The sequence below is a fragment of the Hirundo rustica genome, chromosome 17 (genome assembly GCF_015227805.2).
Source record: "Hirundo rustica isolate bHirRus1 chromosome 17, bHirRus1.pri.v3, whole genome shotgun sequence".
NCBI classification, from domain to species: domain Eukaryota; kingdom Metazoa; phylum Chordata; class Aves; order Passeriformes; family Hirundinidae; genus Hirundo; species Hirundo rustica.
The window spans coordinates 2,490,005-2,508,504 of NC_053466.1; the positions used below are offsets into that span (position 1 = coordinate 2,490,005).

At 45.4% G+C, this 18,500-nt stretch overlaps 1 protein-coding gene across 19 annotated transcripts in view; it reads left to right on the forward strand.

The window, feature by feature from the left end:
* The window catches only part of PITPNM2 (phosphatidylinositol transfer protein membrane associated 2), a 124,348-nt gene that overhangs the window by 64,364 nt on the left and 41,484 nt on the right, over window positions 1–18,500 (forward strand). For all 19 annotated transcript variants that reach the window (XM_040080742.2, XM_040080737.2, XM_040080738.2 and 16 more), the window contains 3 exons: window positions 11,352–11,566; window positions 12,796–12,917; window positions 14,209–14,442. In XM_040080742.2, coding sequence (XP_039936676.1) covers window positions 11,352–11,566; window positions 12,796–12,917; window positions 14,209–14,442 — 571 coding nt within the window. The remainder of the gene's footprint in view (window positions 1–11,351; window positions 11,567–12,795; window positions 12,918–14,208; window positions 14,443–18,500) is intronic.

Genomic DNA, 18,500 nt, shown 5'->3' on the forward strand with positions numbered 1-18,500 from the left:
TCTGCAGTCAGTGGTTTCAGTACTTTAAGTAGCACTTAAATTCTTCCCTAAATAAGTTAATTTTACATTACAGCAAGGACTTAATGTACCCTCGACTTGCTTGAAGCCTGGCAGATCTGAACTGAATTGTTTTTCTCTATTAAATTTCAGACTTTCAATATCCTTCCTTGGGAAACCTCTCACGCAGCATTGCCAGCCTCTCCAGGTTGGGAGCCCTTGCTCCAGAGCAGTTGGGTTTAGCTTTTCCATAGGCACAAGGTCTTTCTGCATCATTGCTGAGGTTTTGTCTCTTTTGGGGTCCAAATTAAAGCATACTTACTTTTATGTCTGAGCTAAGAACCAGCAATCTTCCTTCCTGCTGTGACCTGGTTTTATTCTGGTGCATAAAACAGGCAAAATATTTCAAAACAGTGAAATCGCTCTCTGTACCCCTGTTAATGTAACTTTTCCCTGAAATCTGTGTGCACATTTAAAAGCCAGCCCTGCTTCCAAGGGTGAGAGTTTCTCAATGAACTCAGCCTGGCGAGTTTTCCATGGGACTGGGAGTGCTCTGATCTGGGGAAGCTGCGGGCTGCTGTCCTAAGCTGGGCGGAGAGGAGCTGGAGATGAGCACTGGAGTGAGTTCTGTGAAGCACAAACCATTTATGGAGGGAACAGCTGTAACTATCTGTAGGGATTTGTTCCTTCCTGCAGAAGTTTGGAGCCAAGGACTCTGTCCTGGATGTCTTCTCAGACTCTGCACATCGCACCCGAGGCGTGTGTGCAGTTTCAGTCTCTGCCAGGTGAATCCTGTTGGGCACAAAGGCATCTGTGTGACACGTTAGAGAGATCTTATTAAAGGGTCTCTTAATTCTTCCCCTCCTGAATCCTGCATATTTTTGTCTCAGCAGCAATCCTTTCCTGGAACCCTGGCATCCTTTCCTTGTGTGTTCAGGGAACCTTCCTCTCTGATCACCTCCTCCTCCTCACCCCAGAAACAATGCAGACATTAACGTAAAGTCTCTGTTTCATAAAAGCTTGGAATACGAGCCCTGCATGCGTTTGTCAGGATGTTATTAGCCAAAGGTCAGTCCTTTTATCATCTTAATAGCATTCATTACTGTGCTTCCACATGCCATGAGATTCCGAGAGACTGCTGCCCTTCTGACCCTTTCATAAGACGAGAGAATTCCTCTTGTTATTAAAACTTATTTTTATATCAGCGTGCGCAGCTTTCTCCTCTGTTGTAAATAACTCTGGTCCTTGTTTTGTCTACATGGGTTTCTCTGGGTATTTGTGACCTTCCTCCAAAGATAGCGTGCTTTAAAAATATTCTTCTGCTGGACCTAGTGATTACCTTTTGAGGATGAGACTTATTTTAAGATTCAGCATCCTCCTTTTGAATTAATAGCATTGATACTTTGTCATCCATGGCTTTGAGGGAAAGGCCTCTGGCCCTGTTTGAGGCACTGCATGGAAGATAACCCATCTGCTCAGCACTGCCTGCTGAGCTCAGGCAGGATCCTGGGAATTGAGGGCTTCTCTCATGTTTTAACATGAGCCTCTCCTCTGCCATCCTCCAGGGCTTTGCATTTATTGCCTTCCCTGAAAAATCAAAGCCTGCTCCAAGCATCTGCAGTGTGCCGTACTCTCCTGTCCTGACTGCTGATGGAGTATCCTGAGTCACTTTCCTCCTTTCGGGAGGATCATGGTTTGTCCATCATCTCAGTTTCCAGACACCTGCACTGTCCTGTTTTCCCCTTCATTTCCATGTAGCTCTCAGGAAGCACCTTTGAGAACAGACTTAAAACTCTGCTTGGTGCTGGTGATAATTCTTGAGGCCCTGTCGTGATACCCAGGTGCAAAAGTCGTGTCCCTTAAACCCTCAGCCCTGCTTGGCAGTTGCCAGCAGGCTCAGCAGATGGTGAAGGATTGATTGAGTGGGGGAAAGCAAACTAACCCTTCATCTCTGGACACTGAAGAACTGGATGGCTGATTATTTTTGTTCTGCATGCAGATGCCTTGGCCATCTGCACACACAGACATTTATGCTTCAGTTTTAAAGCAGGTGACGCTGCTGATGGCTCCAGAGACCCTGGAAGGCTCAAAAATCTAAAAGCAAAGCCTGGTTTGAAGCTTTTCCCCTGATTTCCATGCTGCAGCGTTAAAACCTGTGGCTTCTGTATTCTCTCTTCTTCCTCTGGTTTTCATAACCTTTTCTTTGTGATTGTGAGGATTTGCATCCTTATGGAGGAGAATATTGCAGATTTTAGTTTTGAGCACAAGGGTGGTACAGTTACGTTTGGTGAAACCAGACTTGGGCTCTCATTTGCACAGGTGAATGACACCCATACAGGTTATCATTTTGGGAAAACATTCAGAAGGCGCAAACACATTTTCTACATCTACTTTTTTCTTGTTTTGTAGTCATTATCCTTGAATTCTTACTTTGTCCGGGATTTCATATCATATTCCAAAAGAGATTGATTTTAAGTAGTGAATTTGATGTTGCCTCAATGGTTCATGTGCTCCCTTTCTCCTAACAAAGGTGAATGAAGCCAAGATAATGTTATAACACAAACAATTTTAAACTTCAGATTTGCACTGATTTTAATGCAGGACACAGCACTGCCAATCCTACTGAGCTCGTTGGCTGTCAAAATCCCTTCTTCCTTCTGTATTTTTTCATTCTTGTGAAAGAAAGACAAAAATCTTGACTGGGATTAGGTTCTCCCTTTTTCGAATACCTAAAGGCAAGTAGTGAATTAAGTATTAGGAAGACTATGGGGATTTCTTTAAGCCAGTCCTGTGGTATTTTAGCACGCAGCCCATTGTTAGTGCACAATTGCATTGGGTTCCTAAAGTATAAAGGATGTAGTCAGAGGATTAGACTTGATCCCGAGCACCCCGAGTTGAAATTTTGTCTTTGACTCACAATATAGCAATGGGCAACTTGCTTTGCCTCCCTTTAAACCAGGGACAGTAATTCTCACAGACAGCATCTGTGGAATAGTTAATGCAGTGAAAAATCAGTTTAAAGACATGGAAAGAAATACTTAAGAGTGGATGAAATACTGAGCTGGAAGTGTAGTAGACATTTTGAAGGATGGGGCATGTGGGGTAAACAGGTTTGAGGTATCTCCATAATAAAGTGATCCCTAATTCATGTGCCTCTGGCACATCCAGCTCTGACTCTAAAGGAGTATGACTGGGCGTCTTTGTAAGGCAAAGTGATTCGTGAGTGGCCATGAGAAAGGTTCTCTTAATGCTGTAAATTTTTTATGACCCTTCACAATTGATTGTCCCCAAAATATCCTGTTTTTGTACAAGCAGCTTCATTAATATCTAGCCCTGATTGTAAATAATGCAGTGCTTACAACGCTCGTACAAAGTGATGCTGGGTGTGTTTCTGCTCTGCCTTGCAGGAGCCTGACACTGCCAGCTCAGCCTGCCTTCAGCTTTTTGGGCTTCTTTTTTAAAAAAAACCCCGTGTTCCATTACAAGAAAAGCAGCCAGGAGTGCTGGTGCTGATGGTGCAGCAGATGCAGTGCAGGTGACGTGCCCACGCCTGGGTGGGACAGGAGCCTTCCTCAGGGCCTCCTGCACGCCCGGCTTTGCCTGTGCAGCTCTGCATGTGCCTCTCTCTGACACAAACACGCGTGACATCTCCTTGTGTGCTGGATGTCCCCTCAAAGGCAGCACTGACAGTGGTTACAGGCCTGTCTGCTAGTCCAAATTCTTGCTTGGTAAACTCGAGGGAAGATTCCTCTTCCATAAAATCCCTACCACAGGCAGGACTGATCAAAAGGACCCAAAAAGGGAAACCTCCTGGAAGCTGCAGCTGACCAGTGCTGGATTGGGAAAACAGAGGCTCACTACTTTGTGGTTACTATCAGAATTATGTGCAGCTGGTGAGGCATCAGTGTTTGGGGACAGGATAGTGCCTGGCTGGGGTGAAGCACTGCATCTTGCCTAGCCATTGATCAAACATGCAAGGGGGATGTTTAAAACAGCTGTTCTCTTGCCTTTATTAATGAAGCCGTTGATGAGGAACAGATTTCTTTCCCCTCTCCCCAGGGTTTCAGGTCATCCCTGTGTGTTCAGAGCAATGAGGCTCGAAGTGCTGTTGTAAAGCCTCATGTTCTGATCGTTATCTTGTTGATTCAAACTAACCTTCCTTCCCAAAATAAGTATTGACATGACCCTTCATTTTTTTTTTTTTTAACAGCACTAATTGGATTAAAGCGATTGTCACGCGTGAAGGATGCGTGTTAGAGCACAAAGGGCACAGGGGAGGCTCAGCTGTGGGCACCATGGTTACTGGTGACATCACTGGTTTGCTGTTCCCAGCAAGGGTTCGGTGCAGCTGAATGAGTGAGGAATAGCCCAAACTAAACCCAGGGGATTGCTGATGCAGCCCCTCCCGTTGCCATGGAAACACGGGATGCAGTTTAAATTTGCCTGCATGCATAACGTGGTGCTCGTGGTGTAAACAAAACCAGAGTCCTGTGGTGCCCACGGCTTGTGGAAGGGCAGGAGTGGTGTTAGGGGCAGAGTGGGGGATCCTGTTGCGGTTGGAGTTGTTCTCCCATTGACTTCACTGTGCACAGTGAGACACAGAGCCTTGCTTTGAGGGACAAGAGCAAAACCCACAAGTCCCTTGCTGTCCTCCAGCAGTTTTGTGGTTGAGGGACTGCGAGTCCAACTTGATGTAATGTTTCTGATTGGACCTTAGAAAGTGCAGGCTCAAAAGTTCTGTTAAAACCATCCCTGGGATAACAGGGTTCCCATGATTAAATGTAAAGCCCCTGCCTACTTCTAAGCTTGTCTTTCTAATATAACTATTAACATTGTTCTCAACTCCTGCCAAACAGGAGTAGAGAAGCTTCCCTGTTTGAGGACTGTTGTGCTATATTTTGATAAAGATAGAAATCCTCCCAACTCCAGGCCAGCAAAGAGCACTGTCACAAAATGCTTGGGGTGCTGAAATGGGGATTCAAAGATCTGGGTGCTGGCTGTAGCCCTGCCAGCAGCTCTGTGTCTTCAGGTTACTTTGTCCTTCTTTAAAATGGTGCTCTTTTGTTGATTCCGTGATCTTTAACGTGAGGGGGCTCAGCTCTTCTCACTGGGGCACAAAAGCCTTTGACAGCCAGAAGTTGTGCTGTACTTCAGCACTCTCATGCATGAGTGAGGATAAGGGTGACTTTTAGTTTTAATTTAGTTCCTGAAACTTCCTGTTTGCTTTTAGAACATTGTGCACTGATAAAATTATGTTGGTTTTGATGTGACGAGAAGTTCTGCATCTTGGCTTCTCTGAGGGTGGAATAGTTCCATCTCCTCCGCTCCCTTCTTTCACTCAGAACAAACTTTTTGCTCAGATATTGCCCTGGTTATGGTGATATGATTTTAACTGAGTGTTTCAGGTCTTTGACACACGCATCAAGAAAAGAACAAGTTGTAAAGTGTGAAGCCATGGTACTTTTAGGATAACCCAGCGTTTTGTTTTCATAGTCAGAGACGTAGGTTTTGATTACCTGCAGTAAACAGTGACCATGAATGGGGCCGGGTCTATCAGATATCTGCATCAGCAGGCAGAAGGTTGCTGGTGGTGAAAGCAGATTGCTGGTAATGAATTAGATGTCAGCTCAAATGCTCGTGAAGGAGTGGTTAACAGAAGCCAGAGCTGAGTCATTCCGCAGCACAGGGGCTGGAGGCAGAGCAGGCACACCCTGAGCAGGCACACCCTCCCTGGATACCCGTGTGCAGCAACCCTGTGCTGGGAAAACCCGTGCAGAGTGAACCAAGCATTCCTTCAGGACCTATCCATGTTCCCCGGTGTGTCCATCATTGGATTTCTGGTTTTAGGTGCTGTTTAATTCTGGCAGCTATGGCTGGAATGTGCTGCTGTATTTTGTGCTGGTTTGTTTGTGGTGTTTGACTGCTGATATTGCCGCAATAAGCTGAGGCTAACAGGCTGCTTTTCTCATAACCTTTCCCGGCTTTTCTGTTGAAGTTTACCACGTGCCAGGCCCCAGTCAGTGTGTCACTGTGTCTGCAGGTGGCACTGAGGATGGCTGGTGGGCAGCTGCTGGAGCATAGCAAGGAAGGCTCTTGGTGGTGGGAAGAAGACGCCGCTTTGGAAAACCAATTGTAAGAGTGAAATATCCCTCAGCCTAAATCATGTTCAACTGGAGATAGTTGGGAATATTTTTCCATTAGCATATGGGAGAGATTGAGAGCAAAGAGTTTATTCTTCTCCCCCAGTCTAAATTTTGTTTATACCTTAGGTGCCTTTACACTTCTTTTCTAAAATGGAACAAACCAGGTCTGGTTAGTGAAAACAGGTCTTAAGAGCTCTCCAGTGATGGCAGGAGTCATCTTGCTGAGCAGCTTCAGGCATTTTTGTGGTCTGATGGATTGTGTGAGGCACTTCGTGCTTTCTCTGGTTCCCAAAGGAAGGGTCTGTTTCTGGGAACTTAATTGGTGTTTGTGGTAGCCTTAGCATCCAAAACAATAAAAAAAAATAGTAATTGGTCATAGAGAATGTTTTCTCAGCCTTCCTTGCCACAACAATATGAGCAAGTATGTTAGCAGGGTCCTCTGGGGATATTTGCTGTCATGTTCTTGTTCTGTGGTTACAGAGATGTCTTTGCTGTCCTTGTTAACCGAAACCATCAGGGGCTGGAAACTTCTCATATCCCTATCTGTGTCTAAGTGGGCTAAAAAAATCCTGAGAGTTCAGTGTTATTTTAATGCATTCTCCCAGAAGAGTTTTGTCCAGACTATCAAAATACTCCCTTTCCAAATGGGAGCTGGAGGAAAAAAAAACACCCCTAAAAACATCTTCTGGTTATTGTTTCCAGACGATGATTTGTGTCTTCCTTACCCGTGGATGATGGGTCTGTCAAGTGTGGTGCTGTCAGTCTTTGTAATTGGAGTAATCTCAAATCAGAGCTCTCTTGGGTCCTGTGGCTCTCTGTGGCTGCGCTGCTGAAGGGAAGCAAGAACAACATCAGGAAGCTAAAGCATCCAACCTTCTGTAATCGCTGTCTCACTTATTTAGATTGAGAGGTTGTACTATAAACAATAATCAGTGGTAAACGAGGTGAGAGTGTAGTTCTAATCTATTTTTGAAAGCTAGAACATGCCCGGACCACCCATTATCACCCTGCAGCCCACCCCATCCTTACTGTTCTCTGCAGAAACATTGCAGTGCTCTAAGTAGTTACAACAAAACCAGACGACTTCAGGGGAAGCTAAACCAGCTGAGCTGTTTGCAGCGCTGCTGTTGGCTTTGCAGAGATCCTCTGCTTGTGCCTGGGGGCAGCCTGTGCTGGATTCCAGGGCAGGAACACAAGGAGGACTCTGGTTTAGATTAATATTCTTCTCGGTGTTCTGAGTTGGTTGATGGGGCTGTTTTTCTTCTAATTCCCCAAAAGCAAAACATTACAAGGCAACCTTAATTTACACAGCCTGACTCGTGTCTTTCTCCAGCTGATCCAATAAGCCACATCCTAACTGTTTCATCCAGCATTATGCATGCCTGTCCTGGGAATGCTGCTCCTTCAGCTGTGCTGAGACTCCTTGGGCTGTGCAGGTGTCTGCTGCCATCAACCATCATTCCTTTATGGAGCTGTGTCACAGTAGAAAAACAAACAAATTGCACTGAGTCCCGTGGTTCTGTTCACCTGGGCCAGGTCATTTGCTGGACTAAGGCTTTGGAGGGTGTGCTCTGGTGGGGAGACACTTTTCTGACTGGGAAAGGAGATGGAAGATCTGAGAACCGATGAACCTGCCTGTGGAAAGCTCTGTTTACAGCTTTTGTCTGCTGTTGAGAAGGGCAGATGATAAATGGGGTTAGGCTGGCCCAGTGGTTAAGTGATATTCATGGGAATTATTCATCTGTGATTGTTGTGCTGAGGTCGTGTGCTGTGTCCCATGCTATGCTGCTGTGCCAAGAGATTTATTTTAATAGAAGCCTTTAAGTAACTGGCATTCTTGCTAATCATGGTGCATCTGCTTCTCTGGGTTCCCTGTTATGAGTAATTTAATGCTATTACTTTAGCTGGAAGGGATCTGTGTCACCATCTGTCCTGAAAAGCTATTGATGGGGCTGTGCAGAACATGGAGTGTCATCAGCAGGAGAGAGGGACTCGGAAGAGGATGACTGGGTTTCCTCTTGTCATACAATATAAGATGGTTTACTGTGATATTATGGGTTAGATAACCTGCATATAAAGGCTGGTAGCTGCTCTTTGATTTTGTTGGGGCTCATTCCTCAGATATTTATAGAGGGGGAAGATGCTGTGTCAGTAGTGAGTAGCAATGACCCGGGTAATCTGCTAAATAAAGTCTCTGCTTCTCTCTGAGGCTGAAACCTCTGACCCTCAAGTGCCTGCACATCAGCACCTCCAGCAGATATTCCTTGGAGAGCACCTGCCACACGCTTCTCAAGCCAAATGTTTTCCTAATTGAGGGTTATTTTTTAATTGTTATTTACAGACCACTTCCTTGTAACGAGCCCTCTCTGGGCTGTAGCTCAGGCACGGTAGGCATGAAGAGGCTGCATGGCTGCAGAGCAAATTGCTCTTCACTCCCACAAGTGCCTCACTTTCACAGCACCACTTACGCCCAGAGTACTACCCTGGTCTCTCAAGTGCGTGTGGCTGAAGTCTTTACTTTTGTTATATGAGAAACATATTTTCTCTTTGTCTTTCTGGCTGGTCAGTAATTGCACTGTTCACCATCTCTCCTGACTCTTGGCCCTTCCTTCCTTCACTGCAGCTCTTGTCTTCTCAACAAGCCAACTGCTAAGTGTGAGAGCCTGGAGTGCTGGGAAGCAGCTTTGTGTGGGTTTATCCTGGGGAGTTTCCCTTTGATCATACTATCCTTCCCAGCACTGTGGTGTACTATGAGTATAAATTTGTCCTGATTCAAAAGTCCTGCCTCTAAAGATAGTTTGGGATATAATCTTTGATTTTTTTTTTTTTTGTCAGCAGAGCTACAGCTCCAATTTCACATTCATCTGAGAAAATGTTCTTGCTGCCCTTGTCATATTTTATGTAGATAAGTGACAAGCAGGAGGGATGTGAAGGGCCAAAATTTGCTTAAGGTTTGTAACTGGGTGACAAAGGCTGTGGGCTGGAGGTGGTCATCTGGAAAGGCTGGAGGAGGAAGCACACCCTGCTCCCAGAACAGGGGTTGCAGTCTGCTGCAGCTGCATAGAAGTGAATAAAATAACCACAGTTCGGAAGTGGGATGTGAACTGACTTTCACAGAGTCTCAGTGAACTTGGTTTCTCCTTCCTTCCTCTCTGGCACTGAGTTGGGACAGTGACACTGTGCCACCCTCACATCTCCTTCCATCAGAGTCACCAGTTCCAGGTTGTGTGGAGCTGCTGATGGAATTATTCATGTACAGCAAAACTTGATCAGTGTTGTGGGTTCTCCAGGGTTCCAGCTGTAGGGTGAGAACCAGGCTGCTCATCTCCGCACAGAGAAGTTTGTGTTAAAACCGACTCAATGGGGAAATGGGGAACGGTAGTGAGTAAAAACCGCTCAGTGGATTTTGGTGCCCAGTGAGGACTTGCAGGCTTGACTGGAATTGCTGTAACTGTGCAATCTACAAGGGAGTTTTGAATAATTTGGCATGAAGAAAACTCATCTTCCCTCTGCTTACGATTTCCATGTGCTTCTGCCATATAATAAAACTCTAAATCTCTATAATTTGTATCAACTGTTCAGAGCAGATGCTGTGCTCTTATTCTGTCTGACACTTTGGCTGTGCTGGCTGGGTTACTGCCCTTTCTGAGACCTTGGAATTAACCAGATTTTGGGGTCATCAAGATTATTTAATGTTATTGTCATAAATATTTGTACAGGACTTGGTCAGTGCTTATAAAAGAACTGAAAGACAGTAGTTTGTCAGAAGAGGATGTGTGCTTTAATGAACTGCCAGCTGAGTGTTAAAAATAAACTGTAAAAAAGTACTTTTCTGGCTTTCTGGTTTTTTTTTTTTTTTTTTCTATTGCAGTTTGTGGGGTAGGAAAAAGTGATTATTTAGATTGTCAGTTATGGCTATTTAAATTTAAATTCACTTGAGAGCTCTTTATAAACAGGACTGTTTACTTTTGAACAGCTCTGTTGGCTTAACATCCTGTCCTCAAAAGATAACACGTTGATCTCTTGCATCTTATTAATAATTTTCTGTTAAACCATGTTATCCTTTGAAATGTTTGTATGCCAAAAATGAGGAGTTATTATTGTGTTATATTTCACAGTTGATTCTTGATATAAAATTCCTTCCCTCCCCCCCCAATTTCCAAAGTACTGTGCTCTCAAATACAAACAATCTCAAAATGCTAACAGAACGAATCCGTTGTTTGGAAATGATGACGGTTATACATCATCCAATCTGCTGAAATGTGTGAGAAATTAATAAATATTTGGTTTGCCTCTAGCTCATCTTAGAAGCACTGAAATTAATAATTTTTTATTGAGGGAGTTTTTGCCAGGTTTCTCACTGAAGGACAGTCCTACGAAGAAGCCAAACTGCGGAGGCTGCCAGGGGGTGCAGTGATCGTTCTGCCAAACTTGGGTTGTTTCTTCTAAATATCTTAATTAGCAGAGCAAAGTCTCCAAGCTGTTCTTGGAGAGCTGCTGCTGGGCCAGATCACATGCAACAAAACCCCCAAATCCTGTGGGTGTAGGTCATAGAATAACCTTTATCACTGTCACCAAGGCATCATTGAGGTTGGAAAAGACCTCTGAGATCACCAAGTCCAACCTGTGACCGATGCCCGGCTTCTCAGCTCAACCAGAGCACTGAGTGTCACATGCAGTTATTTCTTGAGCTCCTCCAGGGGTGGTGGCTCCAATGCCTGACCACTCTTCCAGTGAAGAAATTCTTCCTGGTGCCCAGCCTGGGATGCTGCAGCACCAGGAGCAATTCTTCACGCTGCCACATCACCACGGGGATGTGCCAGCTTGGACAAACTCCCCTTGGCTGTGTCACCTGCTGATGCAAAAGGTTTTAGTGCTTTTGGATGGTTCAGAGGTGGAGCCAAGGGTTGGGGTGTGACGTGTCAGCTGCTGCAGGAACAGGAATTGAGGTGTCATTACATCTCCATTCAAACTGAGCGCCCAAACGGAAATATTTTCAGGGTCTCGGATAAATCAGATCTCTGTGTTGACCAGATGAGTCTCTAAAATTTGCCTTTACAATCTCCAGGTTTGATAATAGTGCCGGGGTGCTGCTACAACCCTGCTGTGCTCAGTAGGAATCCAGGAAACCATCTCCAGTGTCCAGCTGCTTTGAGAGCCCAGGAAAATGAACATTTTTGTGATGTATTTGCGACCTATTTCCCCTTTCAGAAAAAGAGCAGAGAGGAGACATGTGGGGAGGGCAGTGGAGTGGAGATCCTGGAGAACAGGCCCTACGTGGACGGCCCGGGCGGCAGCGGGCAGTACACGCACAAGGTTTACCACATCGGGATGCACATCCCCAGCTGGTTCCGCTCCATACTGCCCAAGGCAGCGCTGCGCGTCGAGGAGGAATCCTGGAACGCGTATCCTTACACGAGGACGAGGTAAAACCGGGCAAAATGTCCGCAGCTGTTCTGCTGTGCTAAAGAGAGGGGTTGATGTCACTCCCTGGCCGTGGCATTTCCGTCTCTGGTAATGTCCTTCGGAGCAACCGGGGTCAGGTCCTAAAATTCCTGCGCAGTGCTTGATCTCAGGTGTTTGCCTGGGCTGGCTGCACACCTACCTGAGAATTTTGTGGCTCGCTGCCGGAAAATGTGGAGCTGTTTTGTCTGTTAAAGCCTGGGGAATTGTGAATGGCTTTTATTCAGTCTCGTAGCCTGCGCTGTGTTCTGCTTAACATTGCAGATCTCTGCAAGCTCGGGGAAATTCTAAATGTGCACGGTGCTGGGACAGATGTCATGCTGAATGCTGTCAGGGAAGACAGGATGCATTTGTACAGGGGAAAGAAAAATCTTAACAAATAAAAAAATAATCGCAGCGCTTCTTTTCTGGGAGCTGTCATTTAACTGTAAAATGACAAACCTACATCCTATGGTTTCCACCCCAAGGAGGGAAAAGAGCCAGAGGCTCTGTGGAGCCCTCTGGGACCTCCTTGTTTCACCTGATTTTGTCAGGGGGGACTTCAGATACCCTGGAACAAATAACCTTTGTGCCAGTTACTCCCGTTTAGAACATTAGCTCTTTTTCAGATTTACAAATCTGTTATTCTTGTCATCTTGCGCAATAAAAAGGCTTTAATGGGGATTTTGATTTTTATGAAAAATCTAGAAAAATTTTCTGGTTCTGTTTTTGCTGGTCTCTGCAAATAACATCAATCCTGAGAAGGTGGGGAGTCGGTGTTTGCATATGGGCTGCTGCCAGTGACTGAATACAATGGAGCTACCTGACTTTTAAGTGATTAAAGTTCACTTCCAGTCAGTTTTTATCTCTTCTCTTGAAATGCCTATGAGTCAATCGGTTGGCCAGGAAACCCGTGCTGCACAGAACTGGTTCATATTTTATTCTGCTGTAGGTTCCAGGCAGGAGCTTTGCTTTTCTCCTTGCACAGGTGCATTTCCAGGGTGTCCTTGTACTGGTATCTGTGTCACAGCTTTTTAATGGAGTGGGGCCCAACATTTATCTCCTTGCTGAAAACTGCTGAGCTCCTGTCTTAAGAAGTTATTGAGGAACAATCTCTAGCTGGTATTTTAAGCATGTCTGAAGGAAAACATGAGTGAAAGCTGGCTGGGATTTGAGGCTGATTTACTCTAAGCTGTGTTGTTCTGGCTCCCAGGTACACGTGTCCTTTTGTGGAGAAGTTCTCTATTGATATTGAGACGTACTACAAAACTGACCCAGGAGACCATAACAACGTGTTCAACCTTTCTGCTGCAGAGAAAAGACAAACCATTTTAGGTGAATAGCCTTTTTTCCTCTACTTTTTCCTGTTTTGTCTCGTTCTTTATTTTCTTGGTTCGTCCATCTGCCTGTCCATCCCCCCCTAAACACACACCCCTGTCAGTGTCACTGCAGGTAGGGTTACATCAAGTAGGGTGAGGATTCCAGAATTCTTTTCTAAGCTTGATGTAAATCCCATGGAAATAATTTGAATCCCCCATTTGTTATTTTAAGCTGATGCTTTTCCATCTTATTTATGCAGCTCCCAAGAGGAGTAAGACATCTAATGATTTTGGGGGTAATAAGTAGAAATAACCAGAGAAGAGGAAAAAAATAGCTGTATAATTGTGAATATATTGCTATTTATTTGTGTGGCTCCTTCATGTATATGAAAATGATTCCTATCTGCACTTTTGAAGCATGAAGATGCATTTAACTTTTGTTCCCTCTCCTTTTAGTCCTGCTCTCACGCAGGTTAACACTCACTTCACAGCTGCTTTTAGAAGATTGAGTTAATGAAGGAATTAATGAGAGAAGGCAAAAGTATTTCAAAAAAGTACTTTTATACTTCACTTCAAGTGTCCTTATTCCTGGGCCTGTCTGACCAGGCTTTCACTGCTGAGCAGACTCGAGTCCCACCACTGCACTGAGAGGTGTCACAGGGCTGTCCCTTCTTGGGAAGTGTGATCCTGCCCTTCCATCCAAGCTTCAGATGCTTCTGCTGAGCTCAGGGGGTAGCAGGTCTTTAAAATACATTCATCCGCTCCATTCCCGCTGCAGTTTCCACTCCTCCATTGCTGGATTGTTAATTAGGACTTTAGTTAAACTTTCTGCTTTCCACAATACATCTGGTGTAACAACAGCGGATGAGGAGTTCCCAGTGCCCTCCTCTGCTGGACCCAAAGATGAGATGTTCCATGGCAGGGCAGGTGTGGTGAACTGTCTTGGCTGTGAGCGATATTAGAAAAGCTGGGGTGTGCAGCAGCTCTGTGTGGAGCTGGAAAGGCAGAGTGTGCAGAGCTGCCAGAGGGCTGTGGATCTGCAGTTACTGTGGGCAAAAACAGCTATTTGGAGCAAAGCCTCTGTTTGCTGGAACTGTGTGTGCTCGTTCCTCTGGCAGAGCTGATCTCTGCCCGGCAGCAGTGTATAAACAATTTAAATATCAGTTGTTTAAGTGTAAGTAAGAAGAAACTAAATTGCTGTAACGCTTCTGGTACTTCCTAGAACAGAAATAACTCAAGAAAAATGATGTTTTCTTGTTTTGCTCAGGAAAAGGAAACGTCTAACAGTTTGTATTCTCTCTCTCCAGATCCTATTGATATTGTTAAAGATCCTATCCCTCCCCACGAATACAAAGCTGAGGAGGACCCAAGGCTGTATAAATCAGTGAAGACTAAAAGAGGACCCCTCTCAGAAGACTGGATTCAAGAGTACAAGAACAACCCTGGGAAATACCCCATCATGTGTGCATATAAACTGTGTAAAGTGGAGTTCAGATACTGGGGGATGCAGTCGAAAATCGAGCGCTTTATCCACGATGTTGGTGAGCATTTATGGTCTTGCAGAGTTCACTCCTTAACATTTGCACTGAACTGAAACATGAAGGAGAGGTCTGTGCAATGCATCACATCCCAAGACACGTCTGGGAAGAGATTCTCAGATCTGATGACCCTGTGGGTCAGCTCAGAAAAAATCCTGTTATTCTATCACTTATGATGGTGGTATGTACAAATCCAAACCACGTGTACCCACTGAAAAGGTTTCAAGTCCTGTGTAGGCAAGATCTTGCATTCCCCTTTTTTAATTTTTTTTTTTTTAAGATAAACTTGCCAGATCATTTTTAAACTCTGCCAGTCTCCTTTATTGTGACCAAAACCCATCCTGAAGGGCTGCCTAAAGAAATAAGCTTCACTTCAGTGTCCTGAGCGGTTCCAGTAAACGACTCCCTGGAGCATCCCTGGTTTCTGCCTGCCTTGTGACAGGGTTGGTGGGTCTGTGAGTGGCTCTGAGTTGTGAGGAAATGTCCTTCTTTGATGGATGCATCGTTCTTAGGGTCAGGGCTTTTAAGGAGGAATTGAATGTGTCTGGCAGTAACTAAGTGGAGACAGTACAGGTGGTGGCAGCGCTGGCAGTAATTTGTTCTTTGCAGAAAATCTGTAAAACGCCTGATACAGTTTCTGAGCCTTGCCACAAATGATGGGATCTATGGCCAGGTGGAAAACCTAAATAGTGTTTCAAAGGAGCATTCTCATCTGAGAGGGCGGAGCTCTGGCTGTCCTCTGGCAAAGAAAATGCCAGAAAAAAAGCTGTGTAGAGGATGCTACCCCCTTCCTGTGCACTGTAAATCCTCCTGCAGGACCTCTGCAACTCTGCTTTTGATGTGCAAGTCTTCATGAAGTGCCTGATTCTTAGCATAAGTAATTTTCAAGCTCTTTGCAGTCTGAGCTAATGTGAAGAGCACTGCTAGAGCAGTGGAGAATAGTGTGCACCTCTCAGAATGCTCACAGGTTGTTTTCTTACAGCTCCTTTGCCTTTCTTTAGGCAGGGATGGAAGATCTTCCTGCTGTAGGCTGTGTTACAAGTGCCTCTCTGCGCTGAACTCCCTTGGCGTTTCGGTGACACGGGTTAATTTAGTGTATGCTGCAAAACACGGAGGCAGAATAACAACTCCATTGTATCTGTTAAATGAAAAAGGAGCACGTGAGTCTCCCAGTTGTTCGGAGGTGTTTGGCATAGATTAACTGTGGTCCCTTAGAAACATTGCTTTTGTATTCCGTGAAAGATTGCCTGCCATTTCCCTCTTGATTGAGGCTTTGCAGAGAGCAGAGCGCAGCTCATTGTCCGCCTTTCAAAAGCTTTCCCAGCCTGTTATAAAGATGGCAAATAGCGTTTTTCCGAAGTGGTTGAGATGCATAAAATCAGGAAAGTCTTTTAGGCAAGACAAAGTAGAGTGAGTGAAAAGCGAAAGTAAAGGCTCGGGGTTTGTGCAGGAGTGTGTGATCTCCCCCTGCCCTGGGAGAGCCGGGAGCGGGCAAAGCGCAGCTTTTGTACCAAAGCCAGCAGTTATGAGGGTATTTAAATCGGAAAGGTGTGGTTCCAACAGGAGTGAGCGGGTTTAGCTGCAGAGCCCCGTGTGGGGCTTTCAGCTGGCGGCCGAGAGCAGATGGAGACCTTTGAAGGTGCACTGTGCACCCGAGGGTGAGCCGAGCTCCCAGGAGCCGGAGATGTTGTGATGGTTCAAGCCCTTCTTCCTTGGCATTTTCCTCCTGGTTCCTCTGTTCCCAACTGGAGCAGATTTATTTCTTGGGGAATTTTTAGCCTGCCCCGTGCAGAGTCACCAAGCCAGCAAGGAAACAAACAGCAGGATCCAAACTCTGGCCCGATGGGGAGCGATGCTTAGCGGAGCAAACTAAAATTAGAGAATGGCTTGAAAAAAGAGCGGGTCTGAGGTAAGTGATGGATGGTTTGTGCCATGTGGAAGGGCTGCTGAGCACAGAGGGAGGAACTCTGGGGGACGGTGTTGAAACGTTCTCACTCGTACTGAGTGCAGCAGCCATTCTTTCCCGTGACTAATTGGACAGTTACTCAGTGCTTTGACAGCCTGAGACACAGACTAAAATTGTGATTGTGGGCTATTAGTCTACTTGGCTGTAATATTTGTAGGCTTTTTTACTCCTTTCCCATAGATTTTAAGTTTAATTGGACTGGCACTGCATAATGTTCTGCTCCCACTTGCTTCCTAATGGTGCATGTGGGCTCTGAGTCTTTTGTTGTTAAACAAGTGTGTTGACTGTGTATGGGTTATTAATTATATACTGTGGCAAAGTGTGTTCCATCCCAGTAACTGGAGCTTTGTCTAAGCCACTGTGTCCTAGGCTAAATATGCCCAAATTGCTGCACGGTGGTGAAGTGGTTTTTGAAAGCTCTTTTGCAGAACTTTGGCTTCACTGAAGCACTCAAATGACTCAGTTCATTCACTGCCCACCGGCTCCTAAAGGTGGATTTTGTCTTTCCAAGGGGAGGCAGGTTGCTGCTGGCGTGATGAGGATGTGACCACGGACTTCTGTTTGTGAAGGTTCTGAGCAAGGGAGGGCAGGGAAGGGAAGCAAACAGGTGTGACTGCAGGTGGCCTTGGTTGGATTGTTCTGACGCGGTTGTGGGGTCTGTTGGGACTGTCAGGGAAATAGTGTTGCACTTGGACAATCAGGCATCCTGTGTTTGCTGTCAGGAAATTGTGATAGTGCATTATAAAATTATTTGGGAGGTTGCTTCTGGGTACAGAGGCAATGGGTATGTGAACGCTTGCTTCATTTGGATATTGAGGGCACAATTTTTTGGTAGGTTTTCTAATTTATTTCCATTGACTTATTAGATTTACTATTTTAATTTCATATTGGAGAACAAGTCCAGAACTACAAACCAAAGCTTTTTAAATTCACATGAAGCCTCCTCTCTGCCCTGGTTTGTCTAATGGTCGTTTACATTTCCTCTTGTATGATGGAGTCCAACACCACAAATGATTTACAGGAGTCAGCATCTCATAGATTCAACCAGCCTCTCAGTTGTTGTGATGGTGAGCTGGAAATCAAATGATTTAAATGTTTGCACCCTACTCAGCTCTTCACAGATGATCTTCCTGCTCAGCACAGTGGGAAATGTTACAATAATTAAATCAACACATGATGACGGGTGCTCTGAACTCAGCCTGCACATTTGTGCATGTGTGGTGTTATTGTTTGGTTGGGTTTTTTTTAAATGAAGCATTGCACTCTGGAGAAATGATCGTCTGCTTAATGACTGATAACCAGCTGGTACCTGCATCCTTGTCAAAAAACCTCTGCCTGTTTTTACTGGCTGACTTCAGTGAGGTGCCTGATAAGGCTGGGGGCTTTTCCTCTAATTCTGGGGAAGAAGGCTCATATAAACTTGGGGCATGTTGGTGGAGGGGGAAAGCCTCTGGCAAGGCAAACTGAGCTGCAGATGCAGTGTGTGACAGGGACTTCTCTGGCTGAGCAGGACACGTTTACACCTACTCTCCTTGCAGGGAGAAAAAGGAAAGCCAGCTGGGCCAGATTCCCTCAGCACTCTCCTGATGGGCATCAGCTACAATGAGAGTTTTTCCCAATTAGGCTCTTTCCTGGGTCTGGTGTCTCCTCTCCTTTTCACTTTAAAATAAAAAAAAACAACTTGTTTTTTCTCTAAGATTTTGGTCCAAAAATGCTTTGAGACTTGGTTTTTCCCTATTGCACAGGGAGAGCAGCAGTGTCTGCATGGGTGAGGTCAGTTATTTGTAGCTGGGTGCTGGCTCCCTGTGGCTTTGGGGGACACTTGTTGTGTTCCCTGGGGGGCTGCAGGCTGGGCAGGAATTCAGCTCCCACTGCTGTGCACAGAGGAGCCCCTCAAGTTCTCTTCCCTAGCACTGAAGCCTCCTCTGCAAGCCATGACTTTTATTTTTCCATTTCGTTTGTACCTGCACAGCCTCATTCTCCCTCGGGTTTTCTCCTTGTGTTTAAGAAAGAGACATGCAGCACTGCTGGCACATCCCAGGTGAAGGCCAAATACTGGGAAGTAATCTGTTTTTTGGACTTCTTAACTAACCTG